The sequence below is a fragment of the Uloborus diversus genome, chromosome 1 (assembly GCF_026930045.1).
Source record: "Uloborus diversus isolate 005 chromosome 1, Udiv.v.3.1, whole genome shotgun sequence".
NCBI classification, from domain to species: domain Eukaryota; kingdom Metazoa; phylum Arthropoda; class Arachnida; order Araneae; family Uloboridae; genus Uloborus; species Uloborus diversus.
This window is the reverse complement of record NC_072731.1, coordinates 200674742-200699377: the sequence shown is the minus strand read 5'-3', so window position 1 is coordinate 200699377 and position 24636 is coordinate 200674742. Positions and strand designations below refer to the sequence as shown.

The window sequence follows — 24636 nt, the reverse complement described above, 5'->3', positions numbered from 1 at the left end:
AGGTCTTATTTTTTGGCCAGAATATCAGGGATGCTCATAACTTTAGTCCCACCAATCATACAATTGCTGCCTTTCTGGATCTATCCAAGGCCTTTGATAGGGTCTGAAAGAACAAGCTTATTTGCAAACTTCATACTATTTTCAATATAAGTGGGAAGATGCTGCCTTGGCTGGCTGATTTCCTAAGAGCTAGATATATACGCGTGAAATTTAGAGACATCATTTCAAGCAAATTCAGACTAAGTCAAGACATACCACAAGGATCTGTACTCAGTCCCACCCTGTTCTCCTTATTTATAACCGGAATCGAGATTGGGGATAATACTAAGAAATGTATAGGACTGTATGCTGATGATATAATTGTCTGGAGCACCAGCGGAAGTCTAACTACTGCTCAAGAGGACATCAACTCTTCTCTCGTTAAACTCGAGAAGTTTGCTATAGAGCACAAAATTATATTCAATCCTTCTAAGTCTGTTGCAAGTATATTTACCACAAATAGACATTTTTACAATTATGAGCCTGAAGTTTTTCTGCTGGGAAAACGGCTGAAATGCGAAAAGCACCAAAAATATTTGGGTTATATCCTTGATCAGGAGATTCTCAGTCATGCACATATAAATAACTTGGTCCTGAGAGGCAAACAGAGACTGAAAATTTTGAAATATATCTCTGGCAGGACCTGGGGAGCTGATGCTCAGGCACTTCGAAACACTTATACTGCGCTCATTCGTCCCATTCTGGAATATGGGTTTCATGTTTATCGGGCTGCCTCTGTCAGTAACCTTGAAACCTGGAAAGGGTTCAGCTCTCTGCTGCAAGAATCATCACTGGCCTCCGAAATAGTTGCCCTAGGGATATTGTTCTGTATGAGGCTGACCTGCAACCTCTAGGACTCAGAAGCAGATATCTCCTGGCTAAATACTTTGCTAAGCTTGTTAGTTATGGTGACCAGAACAGGACCTCCAGTTATGTATGAAACTGGAAGAATAATTAACGCCTTAAGAGACAGAGTCCACTTAGCTTTGCTGAAAGCAAGGGTTTCCTTTTTAATGAAGTTGAATATGTTTCATTGATTTGTGGTCTGGATGCTGCCCCATCATTATATGAACGAGTTTTCTTCAAACCTCACTTGTGCTCGTACACCAACAAGAGCTCCCAACACCCGGAGTATCTTAGACAACTTGCTTTGGAGGTTATTCACCAAATCCCATGTGATGCATTGCAAATATATACTGACGGTAGCAGGGGTGACGGCGCTATCTCCGGTAGCAGTGTTTATATCAGAGAAGGAAACGGCATTAAGATTTGCATTAAAAACCCCGATTTTTGCTCCGTCTTCCGGGCCGAACTTCTAACTATTGAGGAGGCTCTGAATTATTGCGTCACAAAGAGTGTTAGTACTGATATTTGGATCTTGAGTGATAGCCGAAGCTCTATTCAGCATCTGTCTGAATGGTGGAAACAAGGTGACAAAACGACTCGGAACATAATCCAACATCTGAAACACTTGAGTAAACGTCTCACCATTACTTTTCAATGGATACCGTCACATGTGGATGTATTTGGAAAGGAGATTGCTGATGGGCTGGCTCGTCAGGGGAGCCGAGAGATTTCTCCTCATAACGGATGCCTTTCTTTTTCAGAAATTGCAACCCGTGTTAAGCAAAGCATCGGTTCCTCTTAGAGACAGCCCCCTATTCATGAATGGTACAAAGCACCCCGCCCTGGTGCTGCTTTACTTCGGGCAAGTAGTAGAGAACATCAAACCGTCTTAGCCCGACTGAGAAGTGGACACACTCGAGCACAGCAACATGTGGCTGGCATTAAAGTTTTCCCCTTGTGCCCAAAATGCAATTTGACTCGGGCTGCTCCCACCCATATTTTCTCTTGCATCGGCTGTGACCTGAATCAGCTGTATTCCGACCCTTCTGCTGTTTTGGAGGGGCTTCATGGACTTTGTATGATGTCTCTGTCTGCCAAGTGGGAAAAGCAACAACAATAGAAATGTGTAGATTGTTTTTTTTTTTTTACATTGACTACTTAAACAACTTTCAATAAAGTACCACGTGTTACTCTGCTAAGCAAGCTGGCTTATATTGGAGTAGGTGGGAAACTTGAAATCGGGTAAGAAATAGCAAAAAGTAGTTATTAGAGGAAATTTTTCTCAGTTGTCTGCTGTTATAAGTTCGGTTCCACAAGATTTAGTTTTAAGACCATTGTTGTTTATTATTCACTATTACTGAAAGGCTTTCAAGGAATAATGATATTTTTGCCAATGTCAAAGTTATGGGGGTTGTTGACGGCAAAGAACAGGTGAAAAAACTTCAGGAGCGAGGCATGTTGTTCAATGTTGAAAAATGTCAAGTGCTTTATTTAGGTCGTTGAAATAAGCAAAAAAAAAAAAACAGTTGTAGATGTCAGTTTCTTAATCAGTCAAGATTTTAAGTTTATTTAGAACTATAGTGTAGCAAGTAACAAAGTCAACAGAATGTTGGGTTTTATCCATAGGTCTCTTTCACAAAATTCTAAAGAAGTAATTTTACATTTGTACAGAAGTTTGTCAAGACCTCATTTAGAATATGCTATCCAGTTTTAGTCTCTTTACCTTAAGAAAATATGAGTTTGTTGGAAAGGGTTCAAAGGAGGGCTACAGAGATTAGTAAATGGGCTTCCTAATTTAGATTATGATTCCATGCTTAAAATGCCTAATATGTTTTGTCTTGAGAAAGGAGAGTTAGAGGGTACATGATCCACAGCTATTTAAGTTTATTAAAAGAGAGGACGTTTATGGATTAAATTTCTGCACAGACTGTAAAAACCAGAGGTCATTGTTTTAGACTTTTCAAATCCGAGCTAATCTTAAAATCAGGAAAAATTGCTACTTGAACAGGGTTGTCTGGAATAGTTGACCAGAAACACCTATTACTTGCAATTGGGTGAACAGTTTCAAGAGGGCTCTTTATCTTTATTGGGAACTAGTCTGGCCCTGCCCGAGCCCCTTGCTGGTCATCACTTTTGTTTTTGTATTTCAATGTTTTAAATTAAAAGATGCCTATGCAAATGCATTTTGAATCGGATTGGAAATCTCTTTCCGTTTTAAATGTACTTAATGGTATCTTTTAGGCATATGATCAGAAAAACATCAGGAGAAGGGTGTATGATGCCTTAAATGTTTTAATGGCCTATGAACATTATATCGAAGGAAAAGAAAGAAATAAAATGGTTAGGCTTGCCTACAAATTCTGCTCAGGAATATCAAAATTTAGAAGTAAGTCTTATTACATATTTTATTAGTGTTTTATTTTTTAAGTGTGGTTTTTGTTGTCAAAATCTTTATTTTTATATGTATACACTGTTTTTTTTTAGAGGGAGAAACAGAAAAGAATAGAAAAAATAAGGTTGAAAACTCAACATCTACAAGAACTTATAATACAAGTAAGAAATTGCACAGAGTCTTGTAACTGTCTGGTTTTAAAATTAAGTATTTTGTTTGTCATAGCTTTTACCACTTTAGATATAATTTTGATTGATTGCAGACAAGGAAGGTGCAATAAAAGGCCCTTTGATTTTCATTCGTTGTACCCTCCAATTTGCTTCTATCTATGTAAAAAATAATTATTGTCAAGTTTTAATTCATAACTTTAACTTCTAGAAGCAGTTTCAACATCCTCAAAGTGCAAGGTTTTTTTTTTTTTTTTTCAAATTTTATGCAATAAATGCAAAAGAAAACTAGGATAATAATACAATTTTATTTCATTAAAATCTCTAGCATTTTGTAAGTTGAAAATTATAGGAATAGTGTTGTTTAAGTAGCTAAGGAACTCGATTGCAAGTTTTAAAAGGGTTTTTTTGCTCAATTTTTTACGACCATTTTTTGAATTTCCAAGAACGCTTGCGTGCACCCCCCCCCCCCCCCACCTCTTTCTATTTCTGAAATTAATTCTATTTGTACTTCTGAGTTGTTTAAAACTAAACACCATTCTTAAAATTAGAAAACAAAATTTCCAACTTTATCTATTGTTTAGGAAGAATTTAGAGCATCAATGTAAAAAATTGATTAAAGACGCTTTGAATGGTAACATAATTCGGAAATCAAAGAAACTTTTGAATTTTTTCTTTAGAAGTGCTGAAGTAGATACAGAAACTCTTCCGAGGCGTTGGTGGTAGCGGTTCTGTACTAAAAAAATGAGGCCGAAGTTAAATGTTGCAAGTTAGTCCTAAATCAGTGGGTGACCCCCCCCCCCCTCCCTCGTCGTTTCAAGCATTTCTTAAATATTTAGCGATTATTTATTTTGCTCAAGAAATGTCATTTTGTGTTGTATTTCTCATAGTACTTGCGTCACCTATATTTCGTAATGCACCATATTTTTTGCATCATTTATAGCGATTGATTTTTTTTCTATTGTAAGTAACTATTTTTATGTATTTTTATAAAATTAATGAATAAGTTATTTTTGTTTTCATCATATTTTTAATAATATATTATAGAAAGTTTCAAGGATTTTCTATTATGCACATTTTTAAATACAGAAAATTATTGTTAAATGAAAAATTTAATTTGAACTTGTTCATAGTGCTTCATAAAAGATTAAACAATAAAATTGTTCAATATTATGTGTGCAAGCATAAGATCAAGTAGTATATGTATTCAGTTATTATTAACTTGGTATAAATATTGAGTTTGTTTATTGTAGCTGCTCATTGAAAACCTCGCTCTGTTCATGGCTATTTCTTTTTTCAGCAAAAAAGTTATGTCACTGTTATAGCTTTTATGAAAAATGCAAACTTTTCCTTTTTGTTTAATTTGATGACTAAAATATGTCTACATGCAATCTTTCCACATTAATTGCGTAATTTGTTGACGGTTTCATATTTTTATTATTTATTTATTTATTTTATTTTTTTTATTTTATTTATTTTATTTTTTTTTTTTATTTTTTTTTTTTTTTGAATGATTAAGCAACATAAGGGAGACTGGGAATACTTGATCCCGACTTAAGTTTTCGATTTTTTTCTCTGCTGCAAATTATCAGTTTTTTTTTTTTTTTTTGTTTTTGTTTTGAAAGTACGTGAACAAAGGTAATTTTTCTCTATCTGACAGTATTTTTTTTAGTTGAAATTAAACAGGTAGTTTTGGTAAAATAATTTTTTTGAAAAATTTCATAAAGGGATCATGTATCTCCACATCAAGAGATACATGATCCGTTCATGGGGGATACTTGATCCCACTGAGAAAATACATAGACTTTTCATTAGATCGGCAATTTATTTATAGATTTTAGTTTTCTACTTAATACTTCTAAAAAATAACACCATTTCTAATTTTCATTACTAGATTATAATAATGTGAACACAAACTAACATAGTTTCAAATTTCACTAGACATTTGTAAAAAATAAAAAAATGTGCACAACTTTCATGAACTTATGATGCTATTGATCAGTTATTTATTATCCAATACAGTTGTGAACAATACTATATTTTATAAATAAAACTAACATTTTTTTAAAAAAGTACCCTAATGAAGCTAAAATTACAACAAATTAAAAAAATAGGATGACAAGCACAAAAATCATCTTATTTGCTTCTTGTCTTGCAATAATAAAATTAAGAGTTTCATCATTTGAATTAATTGTTAAAAAGATTGAAGAAAAACGTAGGTGTCAGTGTACTTATAAAAAAGAAAGCCTAGCTTATATGTTTTCAAAATCTGAACATCAAATGCAAACAAATCGTTTGTGGTAGTTCTTAAAGTTTCGCTCAACCCAACTGAATGTGTGCAGAGCTTAACACATTTTTTCAGTTTTTCAGGAAAAATAGATTGATTAAGCATATTACCTTTTTGCTTCAGAAAACTTACTTCAAACACTAGAAATTCAACTTTGCATTCTATCCGCTAATGGGTCTACATGATGGGCAACACATTTTTTTGATGGAAATCTAACTATAGCAAAATCTTTTTTTTTTTTCTTTCTTTCAAACAAAGTTTTGACATCTATTTCAACTTGTTCAAGCTCATTGGGCTTATCAGAACATAATTTATCAGTAGAGTTAGTTTTTGTTTAGATGTTTGAGGTGTTACGTGGGTTATAAGTGTGAACTGATATTTTAATTGCTTAGCATATTTACTGCAGTGGTTGTTTAAATCTATCACTCAAACTATGATAAATTTTATTATGTTAACATGGTCTTGAATGTCTAAAGTTAATGGCAACTGAGTAAACAACAGTTATATTGTTTTCATTGTATTTATATTTTCATATGGATACTTGATCCCTGGATCATGTATCCCTCTAAACGAAGGAATCAAGTATCCCTAATATGCGATTTTTAAACATACTTGCTTTCCTAAAAAAATATTTCCCTTGACACATTCAATCATTTCTTAAGCCAAAACAAAATGGCTGAAAAAAAACCGTTTCTAATTTTTATGTACAAGTATAACTTTAATATAAATTGTGAGGTTTCAAGCCTCTACTTAATGATTTTGGTACATTTTTTGGCTGAAGTGCATAGTTGTTCAAGGTGACTATTTTGTAGATAGGTGTGCTTTGGTAATGTAAACTATTCAGGGTAAGGTTTTATACAGCTTGTCCTTGAACTTTTAGGTTATACTACGTATGTTTGAGTTTTCAACTTATTATTTCATAACGTTTTTGAGTGATGCAAGTTTACGCGTATGAAGACATCACAAGAGAACTTGCGATAATTAACTGAGGCGTTCAAAATGGATATTTCGGTCATCTATATGTTTTTAGGTACTTATGCATGTACAGATGTACCGAAAAAACTTGTAAAGTTTAAATTGGTCGTAAAATAGAAATTTAGGTTGAAACCTGATTTTATTTTGTGACAACAGTTCCCTATTCTAAGATAGGAATAAAGTGAAATGAATAAATGATCCTTGAAATCCCTGACAATATTAGGAATTTAGTCGGTCTTAGATTTTATTTTTTTTTTTTGCCATCGGCAATTAGCCATATTAAATAGTAAGATGAAGTTTTGGTTGAAATATGCTTTTTGGGCTGTTTTCAATATGTGAGACAGTTGGGGGGGGGGGATAATGACAGTGGTTGCATTGATTGGAAACATTCGGGGGGGGGGGGGGGTCGGAAAACTTGTAACACATTATAAAAATAAGTTTTGTAATTTTTTAATCTGGTCTTTATCTCTAAAGCTTGGCTGGTAACCATTTTCCAATAATATGAAAATTTACAAAAACATTGGGGGGGGGGGGGGAGAGTTAGCTGTACAAAAAAAAAAGCATCTTGGTTTAAACCAAATAACCCTGTGTATGTATAATATATATATTGGATAAAAGTATAGTAAATTTGTTACTAAAATAGTGCCTAAAAAAGGTTCAGTAAATCAATTTTTTAAATAACAAATTTCAAATTTAATTTTTTTTTTCAATTATAAATTTTTTACCAAAAAAATTGCTTGTACTTGTTATTGTAAATGCTTGTAATTGCTAAGTACTTGTTTTTTTCATGCAATAGCTATGGTTTATACTTGAATTACTTCAACTGATTAGGTGTTTTTTACAACTATAATTAAAGCAACTATTGAAAGAGGAAATATTTTTTTTCCACATGACACTAAAAGAAGGCCATCTTGAAATTTTGAATAAATGTTGCTAACAGAAGGCTAAGAAATATATATTTTTTTTTCAAGCAAATTAAAAATTTTTATTTTGAATGTATACTAATTAAAAATTTTTTTTTTATCAACTAGGTTTTGTTATATATTTTTTAAAACCTCATAAGGACTGAACAAAACACCAATTGTAGACTTCTAATTGTTAGTCAAATAGTAAAACAAATAGTAGTCTCTAATAACAGCCCTCTTAAGATTTTGATCAATGCAAAGTTTAGGATTCCTCAAATTTAAAAACCGCATAACTTTGGAAAGAATTGTTGAAAAATTTGAAACTTCTGTTTTTTCATCCTGAAGGTAAGTATAATAAACAGACAAAAAAAGTTCCGATAATCCGCTAATCATAATAGCATTGGGCAAAACGCACAAACTGCTATGCTGTGAGCGAATAAATGAGAGCTTATGCCTAAAATTATAGCTGTTAGTTTCGTCTCTGTTAATAGAAGCCAAAAGGCTATTAATAACGCTCATCCGTATCATCCAGCAAGTGCATTATCAATATAAAAATCTTACCTTAAATCTATATAAATAAAACAAAGAACATATATGTGTGTATATTAGTGTATATATCTGTATATGTTGCATATACAAATCCACAGTTTGAGTCTGATCTCGATCAAATTTGGCAAGGAGGTACTTCGGCACCCGAGAAGGAACGTAGGGGGAGGGGGGGGAGGGGGGTTCGAATGCCAAAAATGGACTGAACTGTTCAGATTTTAATTTAAGTGCCCAAAGTGGCATTAAAGGGCTCTTTCTACACTCGAAATAATTATCCAATCAGTTCAATTTTAACACCATTCAAAAGCCCGTGAAAAAGACCCTCGAGTTCATTCACTTCCTTCAAATTTTTTTAAAACGAGCTGATGTTGCATCACATGAATTCCTTTTGCTCCAATTTAATGTCATTTCTTCATTATTGGCAATTTTAATGTGATTCAATTGTTTACTCTCTAAATATCACCAACAGTGGCCATATTGAAACCAAATTTAAAAAAAATACATCGCAAAATTTGTTGCCAAGTTGGCGACGAAACTTGGCGACCAAAAGACTGGCAATGTATCACCAAGTGTTCAACAAATTATAACACCGCTTGAGTTTACATCGAAATTAATAATGATTTCCCCCCAAAAAGGGGCAAAACACCCCCTTAGGATCTTCCGAATGCAACCAAAGCTGAAGGTGCACAATTAGACCCCACTAGGAATCTACATACCAAATTTCAATTTTCTAGGGCATTCCGTTTTAGAGTTATGCGAGATACATACACACATTCGCCCATACATACCTACATACAGACATCACGAGAAAATTCAGAAAATTCGTTGTAATTAACTCGGGGGTCGTCAAAATGGATATTTTGGGTGTTTGTAGGTTCCTGGGCATATCCACGTGTAGTGGGGTCGAAAAACAAACTCAACATTCATTCGGGGGTGAGAAAAATGGAAATTAAGGCCGATTTTTGAGTGAAATTTTTTTTGCGAATGCAATGTTTCCTTTTTTTGTAAAAGGAAGTCAAAAGACTGTAAAATCACCGGGGGAAAATTAAAAAGCATAATTAAGCCTAATGGAAGAGAAATTTTTTGTTGGAAATTTATCATTTGCGCGATTTCATTTTAAATTAGCATGAAAACAATTCAAAAGGTTGCCACTTTTTTTTCTCGACAGGCTAAATAAAATTTTGTTTTTGTTTTGAGGTAAAAATATTAACTTTTGATTTTTATTTGGCAATTTATCTTTTTTTGTACTGCCAGCAGAAGATGATCAAGAAGGTTGCATTTAATTTTATTCGAGAATTTTTGATTTGCTGTTTTCTTTCTTTTAGAAAGATTATCTTGACAGGAAATTTTACAGTATATATATATATATATATATATATATATATATATATATTTTTTTTTTTTCTCTAATTGAAGCCTAGTTGTAGAACATGTATCACTTGATATAACTTTTTCCGAGGTAGACTCCAAAGCCGGGCAACGCAGCTAGTTCTGAATAAAATAAAACAAATCTGATGCCTGCATGTAAAGACCCAGTCCGGTTGTTGAAAAAGAACAAAAGCATCGAAAAAAGTATCAATCCCCCCCCCCCCCTCCCCACAAAAAAAAAAGATTGAACTCGCCAGGTCGTCCGTGAAAACAGCATTCAAATGTTACATTGATAATCATGGCTCACGCGCATGATTTCTTGCCATTATTTCATAAGCTTGAGCAGTTAAATGGTTACAGAAAAGCAATTAATTGTAAATATTTATTAATATATATAATGTTTATTACAAGGCAATATCTGAAAAAGTTTTGAACGAGATAATTTGGAAAGCTCTTTTCAATGCTCTTATTTCTAAGCGAAGACATTTCTTGGTTGAAAACTGCAATTATATTGCAGATGCTTTTGATTCTAATAGCTTGAGAGACAATAATACCAATTAAAACTTTATTACTAAGGCATGCGAAAAAAATCTTGAAGGCAGTTAACTTGAAATGGGAATTTAAGTCTTTTATCATGAATTGTAGATGATCTGGTAAACTTATTGCTTGAATTTTAAACCATTTTTTAGTCATGTACATTCATGTCAAGTAATAGATTATGACCTGTGGACATTCTAATAGCATTTTGAAAATAAGATGTTAAATCACTTTTTGTATTCATAACATTATAAAAATATATTGTTTGGAGAAGTAGAGATCCTTATTTAAGTGTCATGTGTTATTGTTTATTTATTTATTGTTTGTTGTTTAAATAGCAAATTGCTTTCAAGAATCTTGCTGCAAGAAACAAAGAAGCTGAGCGCAAAATGAAATGCCCTCCACCAACGAATAAAATTAGATTGCCTTTCATTCTTGTGACTGCTAATAAAGAGACAGTGATTGACTGCAGTATTTCACATGACAAGTATGTAGCACTATTGTATGAGCATAATGTAAATGTGCATTGTATGTTTGAAATGAAGTGCTTACTACAACCCAATAACGTACCTACGAGGTCTGTCGAACTTAAGAAATTGAGCCCCCCTCCCCCAGGATCGCACTGATGGGGAAGTCGCCGGAGGTCACTGCAGGGTTCGTACGCTCCGGGAATTCCGGGAAAACCGGGAATTGTCAGGGAAAATGACATTGTCAAAAATGTCAGGGAAAAGTCAGGGAGTTTTCAAATTTTGTCCTCCAAATTTTTTTTTTTCCATTTTTTTTCCCAAGGAATTAAGTACTATGAGATCTAGTCTTCGTTTTTATTGTGATTTCACGAAAAAAATTGTAAATTTTTATCTAAACCGACGCTGGCACTTAAAAACTGCAATCGAAAAATGAACGTTTTTTTTTTCACAACGAAAAATGCGCCGAAAGAGCGAAGATTTTCTTGCATGGAGTCAGTGAGGGGAACGCATTTCTTTCTACTGCCTAAAGTTTTAGATGGGTTTGCCACAACATTCTGTTCGGCTTCAGGGTTCGTACGCTCCGGGAAAACTTGGAATTATCAGGGAAAATGACTTAGTCAAAAATGTCAAGGAATTTTCCAAATGTGTCCCCAAAATTTTTCTTTTCCCAATTTTTTTCCCAGGGAATTTCGTTTTATAAGATCTAATCTTCATTTTTTATCGATGTATTTAAAAAAAATTGTAACAATTTCTAAAGCAATAAAAAAAAGTGGCGACCCAAAAAATCTTCAGCATCCGCCATTTTTGGCTCTCAGTAGTTCCCAAAGGAAAAAAAATCAGGTGAACAGCAATTATGCACAAACTCAACAGGAGAGAAGACAATTTACTGCTTCGGAAGCACAACCTGTAGATGGGAGGGTCGATCTGGGGAAATCGTTTTTTTTTTTTTTTTTGATCGGAAAATCATTTCAGCTACGTGTGAAACGTAGTCGCCATCTTTGGTCATTCACAAGATGGAAGTAGATACGATCCAAAAATGCCTAAGTTTCTAAAAACAAAGCAGAATTGGATGTTTTCTTTAATTGAAAACTGATGAAAACAACAAAAAATGGTCTGCAAATTGCTTTTCTATTATTATTTGTAATAATTTTCTTGAGAAATGAAAAATTTTGTTCTTAAAACTTAATCTTATCCTCACTGCCTCGGACGCAAATGTGATAAAAACTTTTCAATGAATTGTAGTATCATGAAGATTTATTATTTTTTAATTGTCTTCATGCAAACAAATTAAAGTTATTTCTTATTTTTGGGCATAGCCGCCATATTTGGTCATTCCCAAGATGGAAGTACACAAGACTTTTTCAAGTGCCTAAGTTCCCGAAAATGGCATTGGATGTTAATTGCAATGCAAACTATTGAAAACAACACAAATTGTGCCCCTTTTCCGGATAATTTGTAATTATTTTCTGGAAAAATGCAAAATTTAATCTTCATAACATTTTTTTTTTAAATTGATTTAGACTCTTATGTGCTAAATACTGACTATTTTGCTTTTATTGTAGTTTTTTAAGGATTATTAATTATTAATTACTACTTTTATACTACAAATCCAAAAATCTACTTATTATTTTAAATTTTTCACTTTGTCGCCATATTTGATCGTTTGCACAATGGAAGTAGACTTAAACTTCCAGAAACAGAATTGGACATTTATATTAATGTGTAATATTGAAAACAACATTAAATGTGCAAAAAGTTATGAATTTTTGAAAATTAACTGTTACTTTCTGGAAAAGAAAGTTTGAAATTTTAATGTAAGCGTCCTTTAATATGTGAAAAAAAAAAAAAAAAAAAAAGATTATTGGCATTGGCCTATGATTGGCGGAGTTGATTTTTGTTACTATGCATTACATGGTATGCCGATTGATGCAACAAGTTAATCATATTTATACTGAAATTTAGCATTGCATTTTGCTCAATATGTTTTGTGTAACCTACTTATAAGAAAATAAAAAGTATTGTAAACCAAAAGCGGATGCTAAAAGGTTGCTGCAGGACTACAGCAAAACGCTATAATATTACGCGTGACATCAAAGAAACGCTAAAATAATTTGAAAGTACTCTGTTTTCAACAAATAGTAAACAAATTAAAACAATTTTGAACAAAATGTTTAAAAAAACTTAAAATTTTGACAGAGAAAACAAACGAAAAAAAAACAAGTTTTTTTTTTAAATCTAAGGGGAGAAGTTTCAGTTCTTCTGCATCGCTACTTTGAACAATTTTAATTATATTAAAAATATTACTATTTAAACTTAAATTTTGAATGAAGCGAGTAACCTGGAATTTTCTAAAAACAACCTGGAAAACCTGGAAAAGTCAGGGAACTTTTTTCAACCAAAAGTGTATGAACCCTGTCACTGTGACCTCCCCTTTCTTTGAGGGGGGGGGGGCATATTGACTTATTCATTTGGCAAATAACTCTAGACAGTATTGCAACTTTAATATATTTTTTTTTTCTTATTTTAGATTTTTTTTCAATGGTGCTCGAAAAAAAGGGCAGGGTGGCTGGTCTTTGAAAGGGGTCCTATTATCATTAAAAAGGCACTATTTCAACGCGGTGCACAGTGCACCCCCCTACCAAAAAGCAATGATGCACCCGCTTTAAATGAACTTAGTCCCTCTGCCCCCCAAAAAAAGAGGAGAAATAATAATTTTAACACCTTGCAAAAATTCAAACAGTGTATGCTGCACGATGAGCCCCCCTCCCCTCTTTGATATAGCCACCACTGACTTCAGAATTAAACATCGTGATTTTATCCTGAGTCATTTGTCTTTAACAAAGGGTTCACTTGACCCCAAATGCCATCTAAGCACATTTTCCCCTAGGGTTCGTACGGGTCATAGAAATCCTGGAAAGTCATGGGAAAAAAATAAGCAAATTTCAGACCTGGAAAAGTCATGGAAAATTGAAATTTTCAGTCTAAAGTCATGGAAATTTTATTTTTAGTCATGGAAAAATGTTCTGGGAAAAAGTAACGGTAGCTAAAAAGAGCATTAAAAATCTTGAGTGATTTAGTATTGCACCATGAAAGCTATTTAAACTGGAAAATTAAACCATCTCAAAAAACATTGCATCCAAGTTCGTTTCTATCACTCCTAAATCTTTATTTTAAAATTTATCAGAGTTTATCTCAATTTTTTGAAGGTTTTGGACACTCTTTAGTCATGTGATAGAATACAGAAATATGGAATTCTAATGCTCAAAAACAGTAGTGCCGAATATACAGCCCGCAAAACTAATCCATGCTACCCACTGGTACGTTCAGTGTCATTATTCAAACATGTTCTAGAATTTCTGAACCTATTAATTTATATGCATTTGAAAATGTACAAATAAGTAAACAAGTGCATTTAAATCAAAAGATTTATTTATTATGAAATGTTTTTATTTTTATTTTTTTTAAAAAATATCTGGTTTAGAAACATGAATTTACTAAAGAATGTGACTTTATTTTAAAGAACCAAAAAATTGTCAATTTGACACTAAAAGGCAACTTTTGAAGCAAATTTGTTGAAACTTAGTAACGATTCATTCAACCTTTTCCCCAATCATTATCATTCTGCCTGTTTATAAAAAAATAGTTGACATTTAAGCATCATTTACTGTAGTTTCGCTTAACTTAAACTTATATGATGAAAACCGGTAAAAATTATTCAGTTTTTTAGGTGTACACTGATATTTTTTCAATCAGGTAGTGGCATTCACATAGAAGTTTTGCTAATGCTCATTTCCAAAAGAAAAAAAAAAGTGGCAAGTTTGATATTAAATAGTACTATTTTCTTCATGTAACAAGGTCATGAAAATTTTCATGAAGTCATGAAAAAGTCCTGGAAAAGTCATGGAATTTTTTCATCCAAATAGAGTATGAACCCTGTTCCCCACTCCTAAGGAGCATTTAGCTAATGCTGACATTTGGCTTTTGGGTGTTTTTCAACATCCTTTTGGGTTATAAATTTGATTACTTATTTTGTAAATGTAAAAATTCCAGGCATTTCAAAATCCTCTGAATTGTTATGTAAGAACAGGATTTAATTACTGATCCCCCTTCCTAGATTTAAAAAAAAAAAAAAAACTTCCTAATAATCTGCATTATGCCATGAAATATTTTAGTAGACATCAAGATCATGATGAATGTAAATTAAACTTTTTAAAAAATATTGTATTTCAAGCCAAACATTAAATTAAAATACTAAAAGCTCATTTGTTTGAATTTAATATTTTTGTAAAAAATCAGTGATAACCAATGAGGAAATAATGAGTAAAACCTTATTTGCAATAATTAATAGACAAGACTAAAAGCAAAAATAATAAATTTTTTAGTATTTAAAATGAAAAAGTAATTTTTCGCAAAACATATGTTTTATGTTTCCCAAAAGTAGTTTTATAATTTATTGAAATAAAGCATAAAGTAAGTTAATCGTGGGTATCATATGGCAAAACAACTTCCGATTGTCTGATATATTACAATATGTTCAAGATGCAAAAGGATTGAAATCTCAAAGATAAAAAGCAAGTTTCCGCAAAATGAGAGTTCAATGTTGGCGTGGTTTCAAAAATAAAGTATTTTTTAAAAATAAAACATAAAATGCGCAAATATAGGTCAGCATGTATCAAAATAATTTCCGACTGACAAAAATATTACAATATTTACAAGATGCAAAAGGATTGACAACTCAAGCGCGAACCAAAGCAGCCACCGAAGATGGCAACATTGGCGTAAAAAGGAGAATGATACTATTTATATATAGAGCAAAATATTCATTAATACCGTCGCTAAATTGTCTAAGCAGCTGCGGAAGGTTTCAACCGTGGTGCAAAAAGGCGAATGGCGTAAAAAGGCGGACCAGCTGGTCGGCTCAGGCAGCTAGTCTTGAATAAAATTTCTAACTCTTTTCATTGATTGTCATTTGTTTAATAAACATGAAACAGTTTTGTAGCTCTTTTTTCATAGTTACTTTTGTAATTATGATATTTTACAGTTGAAATTTTCTTCCTTTTTAGAATACTATTTTCCTTTTTTTTCTATTTTTTATAGCATAATTTTCCTATTTATGAAATTTTTGCTCCTATTTTTCCTATTATTTTTTTACAAAAACTGTCTGCGGAGCCTGTAATTCAATGTAAATTAGTTTACTTTTGCTTATTAAAAATCATATAAAAATCAATTTATCAGTATTGAAGTTTGTGCAGAATCCTTATACAGTCAAACTCTCTTATAACGAGCCCTGATTTAACGAGAACCAGGATTTGATGAGAAATTCAAAAATGGTACAACGTTAAATCTGGGGGGCATAACTTGCTTTTAACGAGCAAACCCCGGATTCCAGATCAGATTATCCTTTCTTTGAAAACAATAATCTAACATTACGAAGTCAGCCGAAAGTTAGTAATGAGTCATAGGTCCTGAAAACAAGTGGCGAGTAACCTTTTTAAAAAATCTTAATTGGAGAATTATGTCAGTTAACCATAAGACATAAGAGACACACAAGAAAGCGACAGTTAAACAGTTAAAAATAAACTAACCAACTTCTTTAGTACTGTACAGAAAGTTAAAAATAGGTATAAAAAAGCAAGTGCATATGAATTTTTATGAACCTATTTTTCCCAAACACTCGGTTATACAGGGTTGGCCAGATTGGACCCAATTGGGTTGGACCCAATGATTTTTTTTTTGAAAAAACCCAATTAAAAAAACCCATTATTTAGCCCAATTTTGTTTTTTTTTTAAATTTTCTGAGAAATTTTTAAAAAAATTAAATATTTTCACAAGTTAAACTTCTTTTTTATTTGTTCTTTATCTCAGACAATGGACATAAAAAGTGAATTTTGAACTTTAATAGTATTTCTTAACTTTTGAACAGCATTAAAAAAAATACTTCAAAAATTTTAAACAAATATATTTAACTTTTTTCTTTAACTGGTCAATAAGTAACTCAAATTATCTTCACTAAGACCTGTCACGTCTGATTTTCTCAATATTTGTAGATTATACAGAGGAAACTACTCTAGCTAAAAGACTTTCATGTGAATTATTTTCTGCAAACCAACACGTCACAAATCTCTAATAAACAAGGTATATTTTTTAGAAATTAGCAAGTTTTACAAACTGTCGGACAGAAAACAGAATAGGATGTACAGTATTTTCATTATCTTACGAAAAAGTTTAATATTTCTTACTCTGTATACAGAAATAAAAAACAAGCAACATAAAATTCAAAGAATTTATCTTGATTAAGCTGTAATTTAGTAAAAAGGGATTTAAACTACTTAAGGTTCTACAGTAGTTTTGCATAACAAAATTAAATACAATAAAGTAAAATGCAAAAAAAAAAAAAATGTAGTAATTAAAAACGAACAAAAGATTTTATCACTCAAGAAGTAACTCTGCTTTAACTGTTGTTAATTATGGAAACTAAAAATTCTGAAATTTCACCATTTTTAGGTTTCATCATCTTTTATACTTTTCTTCAGAAAACACTGAATTTTCCAGCTTTTTTTACCCCAAGACAATTTTTGTGCTTTGTACATATACTTACGCTACAATATGCTACAAGTACCCCACATTTTCCCTAAAAAAAGACACAAAAAAAAAACGCATTTCTTTTTTAAAACCCAGCTTTACTTGTTTTTTTTTGGGGAGGGGGGGGGGTATTGAAAAAACAAAAAACCCTGTGTCCATGGGCTTTTTTTAAAAAAAACGGGTTTTTGCCAACCCTTCGGTTATAAAGATAAAATATCAAGGGCCTCGTGCAATTTTTAAGAAATTGGTTGTAATTATGTTATTATTATTGTTACTTTTTTGTTACTAAAGCCACTGATTGTTAGGCAAAATATTGTGCCATCTTATGTAAAAATTATCTGTGGTTTTTATCTCTGCCTTTTTTCCCTTCAAAAAAACTGGCATCTGTTCAACAAATTTTTTTAGATTAGAAGTTCTGCGTGTGAATTGTGTATTATAAAAAGCATTGTTTAACTTTACTTGGTAATGTCTGCAGCATAGGAAATAAGCGTATTGTATCACTATTTGCGATTCAAAACTCATGAAACATGATTCAATATCATAAATTGCATCAAAAATTTTGCAATGCAAAAAAATAACTGCATTTTTTTTTATGGTTTCAGATGACTATTTTTGTCAATAAACAGGATACAAATGGTTTAAATATTTTTATGGTATAAATATATTTTTTTTAAATTTTCGTATCCTTATTGTCAGTATTCAAATCTTTTTAAATGCGCACCTTAAATATTGCATTTCTTAAAACTTGCTTGTTTTCTTGAGGAAAATGTAATTTAACAAATGTCGTCAAACTTCTTTCCAATTTTAAAGAACTGCTCCACAATATCGAAATTTGAGGAGCAGTACTGCTCCTCAAAATAAATACGTATTTCCTGCACTGCATATCTGTACAGAAATGATTTCTCAATCATGTCTGATTTTCTTAATATTTTTGTGTTTATTTTTGCAGAAAAGAATATAATTTTTGCTTTAGTGATTATTTTCAATTGAGTGATGACACTGAAATTCTTAAAAAAATGGGCTTAGCTTGTGGATTAGATAAAGGTTCAAGCACCCCAGAAGAAGTAAACAAAGCAAAGAATCTAGTTCCTAAAGCTTTACAGCCATACATCACATGTAAGTATTTTCCCTTTAGAACCTAATTTAGCTGCATGTAATCAAACATAGTGCTTTAAGTTATGTTTCCTTATACAAACAGTTTTGTACAAAAATAGTGTTGTAAAATTTAATGCAAGTTCAGGTTGTCTTTATATTCCATGCATCTAAAATAAATAGGAGTGGGAAAAAAAAAATTTAATAAGGAGATTTCAAAAACAGGTTTTGATCAAGTTTTTAAAATGTGCTATTTAAAGTTTCCAAACTCGTCCAAGGTGTGGTATAATTTCAAGAAAGATTATTTTCTCACTAGACATTTTCCTCTGCTAGAAGGTACTCGTAGGTAGATGGGTGGATAAACAATAACATCATGTTTGTGTATTGTTGGATTTTGTTGGTGAAATCAGAAAGTATGGAGTAATAGAGCTCTCACTCATTGTTTGCTTATTAATATAAGGCCTTTAAAGCCTCTCAATATGGAGGCACGGCACCACTCTCTTTTCTTAATTTTTCATTGAAGTAAAATATTTGAACTGGATGAGAGTTTGGTAGGTAATTATTGCTTACTCTGTTGTTTCATCATCGACAAAGATTTGGTATGTGAACACTTTACATCATTCTGACACCCACTTTTGGAACCCTTATGCTATTAGAACAAAGTCAAAAAGTTAATAATTTTTACATAAATATTGTTGATCATTTTACTATGTTTATTGAGATTACATGTTTTGTTTTACTAATTTTGTACTTGCATCAATAAGTTTAATTAGGAACAAAAAAATCTTGAAATGATAGTCATACAAGAGAGTAAAAGTATTTTTTATTCTTAATCAAAACAATTTTAAAATTGGATAATCTTGCAGAACAAAAAATTAAAACTCGGAGAAGATCTATAACTGTTCACAGGGTTCGTACGCTCCTTCAAAACTCCTCCAATACTCCTTCATTTAGGAAATTTTTTGAAGGACCCTTCAATTCCTTCATTTTGGTTTTAGCTCCTTCAAAACTCCTTCTTTTTTATATCAAGACTACATAATCGTCCTCTATGACAGTAATTTAAAATACTTCGATCGACAACTTAGCTTTGTCACAGGGGCGAAGGTATTAGAGCGATTTTAATTTAGTAATTTGATTAAAAAAATTTTCACATAGTGATTTATAAATTGGTTATAGAAGTCATAAAAGTTGAAAGTGAAAATATTATTAGATGACTAAGACATTTCATAAGTGAATTAAATCATGCTTAAATGGTGCTTGACTATTTTGTCAAGTAATATGATCATTGCTTTTAACTCCACCACGCTCTCAGTCGCAAAAATCAGCTTGTTCAATATTTAAATATTGAAAATACATTAGTAGATATATTATATTAAATGATTTTGTTAAAGTAATTGTTTAGTAAATTGCAGTTTTGACATTGTAAAAATAGTCATCCACAAGTGATGTCATGCCTTGAGGGGAAACGGGTTCATGAAATTGTGACAAGGGGAAGAGAGGGTGGCAAAAAGTGACATCACACACTTATTATAACAATATGTTTATGAAAAATAGGACATGTGACGAGGGAAGGAGAAAAGTAAAGTGTGACGAAGGGTGAAGGGGTTCAAATCTGTTGAAAAAGTGACAATATATATATATATATATATATATATATATATATATATATATATATATATATATATACATAAGCATAGCCCAAAAGTACTCCTTCAAAATCTCATTTTACTCCTTCAAAACTGCTCCAAAACTCCTTCATTTAATTTCTGAAATTGAGTACAAACCCTGTGTTCAATAAAACTCTCTTCTCCCCGTTTTCCCAATGGATTGAATTCTTAAAATATTTACAATTATCTAATTTCAGTGTTTTAGAAAATTGGAGACTGATTTTTTTTTTTTAATTTACAAATGTCAAACGTTTTAAATGTTGATAATCAAAATAGTGCACTTCTTTCTTTCCTTACCGTCTTCTATTTCTTCTTTAGAAATAAGTAATTGATATATGTTATGGTTTCGTATAATTCATACCTCTAAAAGGAATTTCACCCTGAAAAAAAAAAAGGTTGATCTGAAACTAATTATTTGCAAAAACTTTGAGTTTGCATCATTTAAGTTGCAGGTTGGAAGAAGAAATGTGTATTAGTGTTATTAAAATTTTTTTCTCTAACTTCCTGTTTTTTTAAAAGTAATATAATTATTAGTGTCTTTGTAGAACATTTTTTTCCTTGTTTAATTTGTTATATCTTCTAAAAGTACAATTATTCTTTTTTCTCCAGTAATGTCTCAGGGAAAATCTGATTTGCCACCTGGATTAGTGAATGAAGGAAATGGAGTCAAAATAGAAAATGACTATTTCTCAGATCCATCAAGGTTTGTGTATTGGTATGTTATTTTTTTGTGGAAACTCATTCTACTGTCTGTGAAGACATTTTTTTAAATAAGTTAACAAGAAGTTCTGTATAGAACTAAACGAGCCTACTTACCCATATACCCATACTACTTTCTAGTACCTGATCAATATTCTCAAAAATAGCTAAAATAGCAAATTGTTTCAAAAATATATTTTTTAATATTTTAAGCTGATTTCTAGGAATAAAATATTCCTCACTCGTCTTAAAAAAAAAAAAAAAAATAGCAGCACCTTTTAAACAAAGTAGCTTATACACTTTTTTCCATTAAAGAAATTTTTTAACAGCTTTCAAAAGGAAAAATAATAATTAAAATTAATAAGTTTATTAAAATAAATACATCATATCAAAAATAAAATCGTTTCTTTTTCCCCTGTTGCCAAAAACAATTTTTTAAATGAATTAATGCACTTACCAAAATAAATAAATACAATAAAATAATAACTTAAAGAAATAATTTTCATTGTGAAAAAAAAAATCGTCTGCGCATATCTTTATGTAGAAACATGAATGACTTCGAGTTTATTCGCCGAAAACTGAATGCCTAAATAAAAACTTTAGCGTGAAAATAAATATCAACAATAATTATTTCACAGTTAAAACCATAGCTGTGGAGTCGGAGTCAATCTCATTTTGGGGTAAAGGAGTCGGAGTCGAATATACAAGAATCGGAGTCAGTCATCTGTCCTCCGTGTATAAATTTTTGCCAAAACTAAGAAGTCAGAGTCGAAGTCGGGGAGTCGAAGTCTGATTAATTATTGGGCACAGGAGTCAGGTGCCCCTAAATTCTCGGAGTCTGGAGTTTGGCGTCACGAGCTATTTCCAACAAAATTTGTTTGAAGTAAATCCGCCTTCAAGTACAAAATCTACATTGGCTTTCAGTTTCCCCTTAGGCGCTAATGTTAAGGGATTTGAACTGTTCAAAATTGAACTGAAAATTGTTCAAATCAAAAAGATATTTTATATACAAGTTTTTCATCAAAAGTTTTTTTCTACAAAGTTTGTTTGAAGCAAATTTGCCTCACAGTTCGAAATTGGCTTGAATTTCCCCATAGGCGCTAATGTTAAGTTTTTTTGAACTGTTCAAAATTGAACAAAAAATAGTTCAAATCAAAAAGTGAAATATGGGAATGAGGTGTCCTCGCCGAGATCTTTCGAACAAAAAAAAGTTTGTTCGAATCGGACTATTCATTCAAAAGTTATTAGGGGGGGGGGACAGACAGACGGACAGACATTTTTCCCCATCTCAATACCCTACTTTCCAATTTTTAAATTTTCGATATTCATTTAATTATTTTATTTATTTTTGACTTTTTTTTTTTTTGTTTTTCGCGATATTTTTAAGATGCATTAAGCCTTCTTTCATGCTTTTTTCTTCTTTCTCTGACTTATAGTGGGAAAGTAGGCTAAAAATGAAACAAAAATATCCATGACATCTGCCTTAGTTTTTGCCCTGTTGAAAAATTTCAGAACTATATGTACTTCTTAAAAATGGATTTGAAAAGAAAAGGGATTCTTTTTATGTTGAATGATTTTCATTTCTGTCCGTAGTTGGCTATGCATAAAGAATTTACCTGTATTCTTGCAAAGCTTCTGTTATGCTCCTTAGATAAAGAAGTTCAAGCAAAGGGAGGTTAGAGCAAAGGGGGGGGGGGCACCAGGAGTTAGAGCAAAGAGCTTCTAGCTCCTGGTTTGAGCGTGTCAAGGACTGAAAACTGTGGCATATTTTCCATTTTTCCCGTCTCCCACTACCCCTCTCCAGAAAAATGTGTGAAATGGAAACTGATTACTTTGCTTGAAATAATATTTGCAAATGGAACAATGTTTTACTGATGCCCCCTCCTCCAATACATGGAACTCAATTATTTAATGTAGCTCTAATCAACTTACCTTGGTCCCCTCCCCCCTTCAAGGTATTAAAGTTGCTGATCTCTAATTGAAAAGCCAAAACATAATGCAATCTTGTATGTGTCATGTATAAACTTGTGTATCCGTATTATTGGTCTATATTACATATGACATGCTTGCTTTACAATGTTATGCATATGTTGGAAAAATTTCACATACATTTGCTTTTTACTTTCAAATTCCTGTTATGTTTTAGCAAAATTGCCATTGCAAGTCTAATTTTCCTTTATGGGTTATTTTTTAGTTGTAGGGTTTGTTTTTTACTTGGCAGGGAACCACATGAATTGTGTAGTAATAAAAAGAAAAGAGTAGTAATCGAGCATATGAGAACTTTTTTTACAAATATTTGCTCTCATACCCCTGTTATCAAAATATAAGGTGGTCTTAATATCTGCCTAAATTTTAAGATAAGTGTCAGATTTAAGGACTGGGCAGGAAATTAAAGATACCCAGTGATTTCACCATCTACATGTGACAGGACATACCTCTGCAAAGATGCTTTCCATTACTCACCAAAATTTGGCAATTTTTCTTAAAATTTCGGCAGGCTTCAATATCTTTTATTTTGGTTGGGGGGTTACTTATTTATATTTTATTATTACACCACCATATGGTTTTCTGATTAGAATATTGAGTGTAAATTCTGAAGAACTCTAGGGGGAGAGGTGGGGATTCTGGGAAGTCATTCCTCCTTGTCACAGTATAACTATTTTGTTGCAAAGGAATCGTAAACAAGTTAGCGCTTTTAAATATGCAAAAGTAATGTTCTGTACTGTAGAATTTTATTGTTCTTCGTCACCCTGCTATACAACTATATTTGGAAGATTTTTTTTTTCCAATTTTAATATTTAGATTGATGTACTAAAAGACTTGTTTAAATAGTGCTTATTTTTACTTCTGCAAATTTTGAAAATAATTATATGCAATAAGAGAGGAATTGAATAGCACAGCATTTATGCCAAAATAAAATGTGAATAATTTTTTATAGTATGCTGTAAATGTAACAACAAGAGTCTGAAACAGCTACAAGCTAGAAATAGTTTTTCGCATTTTATTTTGGTATAGTCAGAGTTTCATCTAAAAACATTCTCAGTATATTGCCTCAGTATACTTCTTGTATACAGCCTTGTTATGTAAAATTTAAAAGGCTATTTAGTATACATTTAATTATTTAATTTTTTTTCCCTTTAACAGTGAAATGCAAGAAGCATCTTCTTCTTCTTCTGGTCCCGGTTCAGAGTATATAGATATTATAAATGCGCATGGCAGCACCAAATCTGCCTTGTCCAGGCAATCAAGTGTGGGCTCGCTTTCTGACTTGCCGTCTCGTCCAGGGACCAGCACGCCCTCCGAAGACTTTTCTGATTCCGATTCAGACTCCATGGACGGTGATGATCAGTTGGATGACGATTGAAGTACACAAGGCATGAGATGAACTGTTGAGACATATACCAAGTTTTTTTTTTTTTTTTGCTTGTGGCATTATGTAAGTACCGTTTTGTAAGGCAGTCATATCAGTTTCTGATGAATAGGTCATGAAATGATAAGAGAATATGCCACTTTGTGATTTTTATTGACTGGTGGATTATTGCGTACCTGAAGTGCACTGAATCTTCTGAAACTATGCCTTTCTCCAACTATCTGGGCAAGACTTACACTTGCTCTTGTGATCAAGTCTCCTTCCATCCAGAACTGTTTTTTCTCCTTTTGTATGAGGAAACATCATGCATTGTATAAACTGCAACGGATGCCAGAATTCCATTGGTGTTTTGTACCTTGTGGAAAGTGGATGCCTGGTCTAAACAAAATCTTTATATTTTCTTTCCAACACTTGACAACAAATGTTATGTACAGGTCACGAAAAGATGTGACATTATCTCCTTTCACAAATGTGCAGAAGAGATATATTTGTGCTATACATTTCAGAAAAACTTGGAACGATGCCATTATTTACCAAATGTTCACGCACAAATCTTGTGTAACAAGATAAACTGTACTCCAATTTCTTTTCCTTGTTGAGTTTTTTTTTTTTTTTTTTTTTTTTCTGCACCAAATAGTCATTATTAGCTCATTTCATGGCCCTATTTTTAGATGAAAAAACCATAACTTTTCATTCC

At 31.9% G+C, this 24636-nt stretch overlaps 1 protein-coding gene across 2 annotated transcripts; it reads left to right on the top strand.

Moving 5' to 3' along the window:
* Positions 1 to 3126: 3126 nt before the first annotated feature.
* LOC129234125 (transcription factor Dp-1-like) lies at positions 3127 to 24521 on the top strand (the record flags this gene model as incomplete). 2 transcript variants are annotated; one of them, XM_054868017.1, is given in 6 exon segments in its annotated part: positions 3127 to 3271; positions 3370 to 3438; positions 10401 to 10549; positions 18061 to 18227; positions 20480 to 20573; positions 23714 to 24521. In XM_054868017.1, coding segments are annotated over 6 exon segments (783 nt in total). In that variant the 3' UTR covers positions 23934 to 24521.
* Between the last annotated feature and the right edge of the window lie 115 nt (positions 24522 to 24636).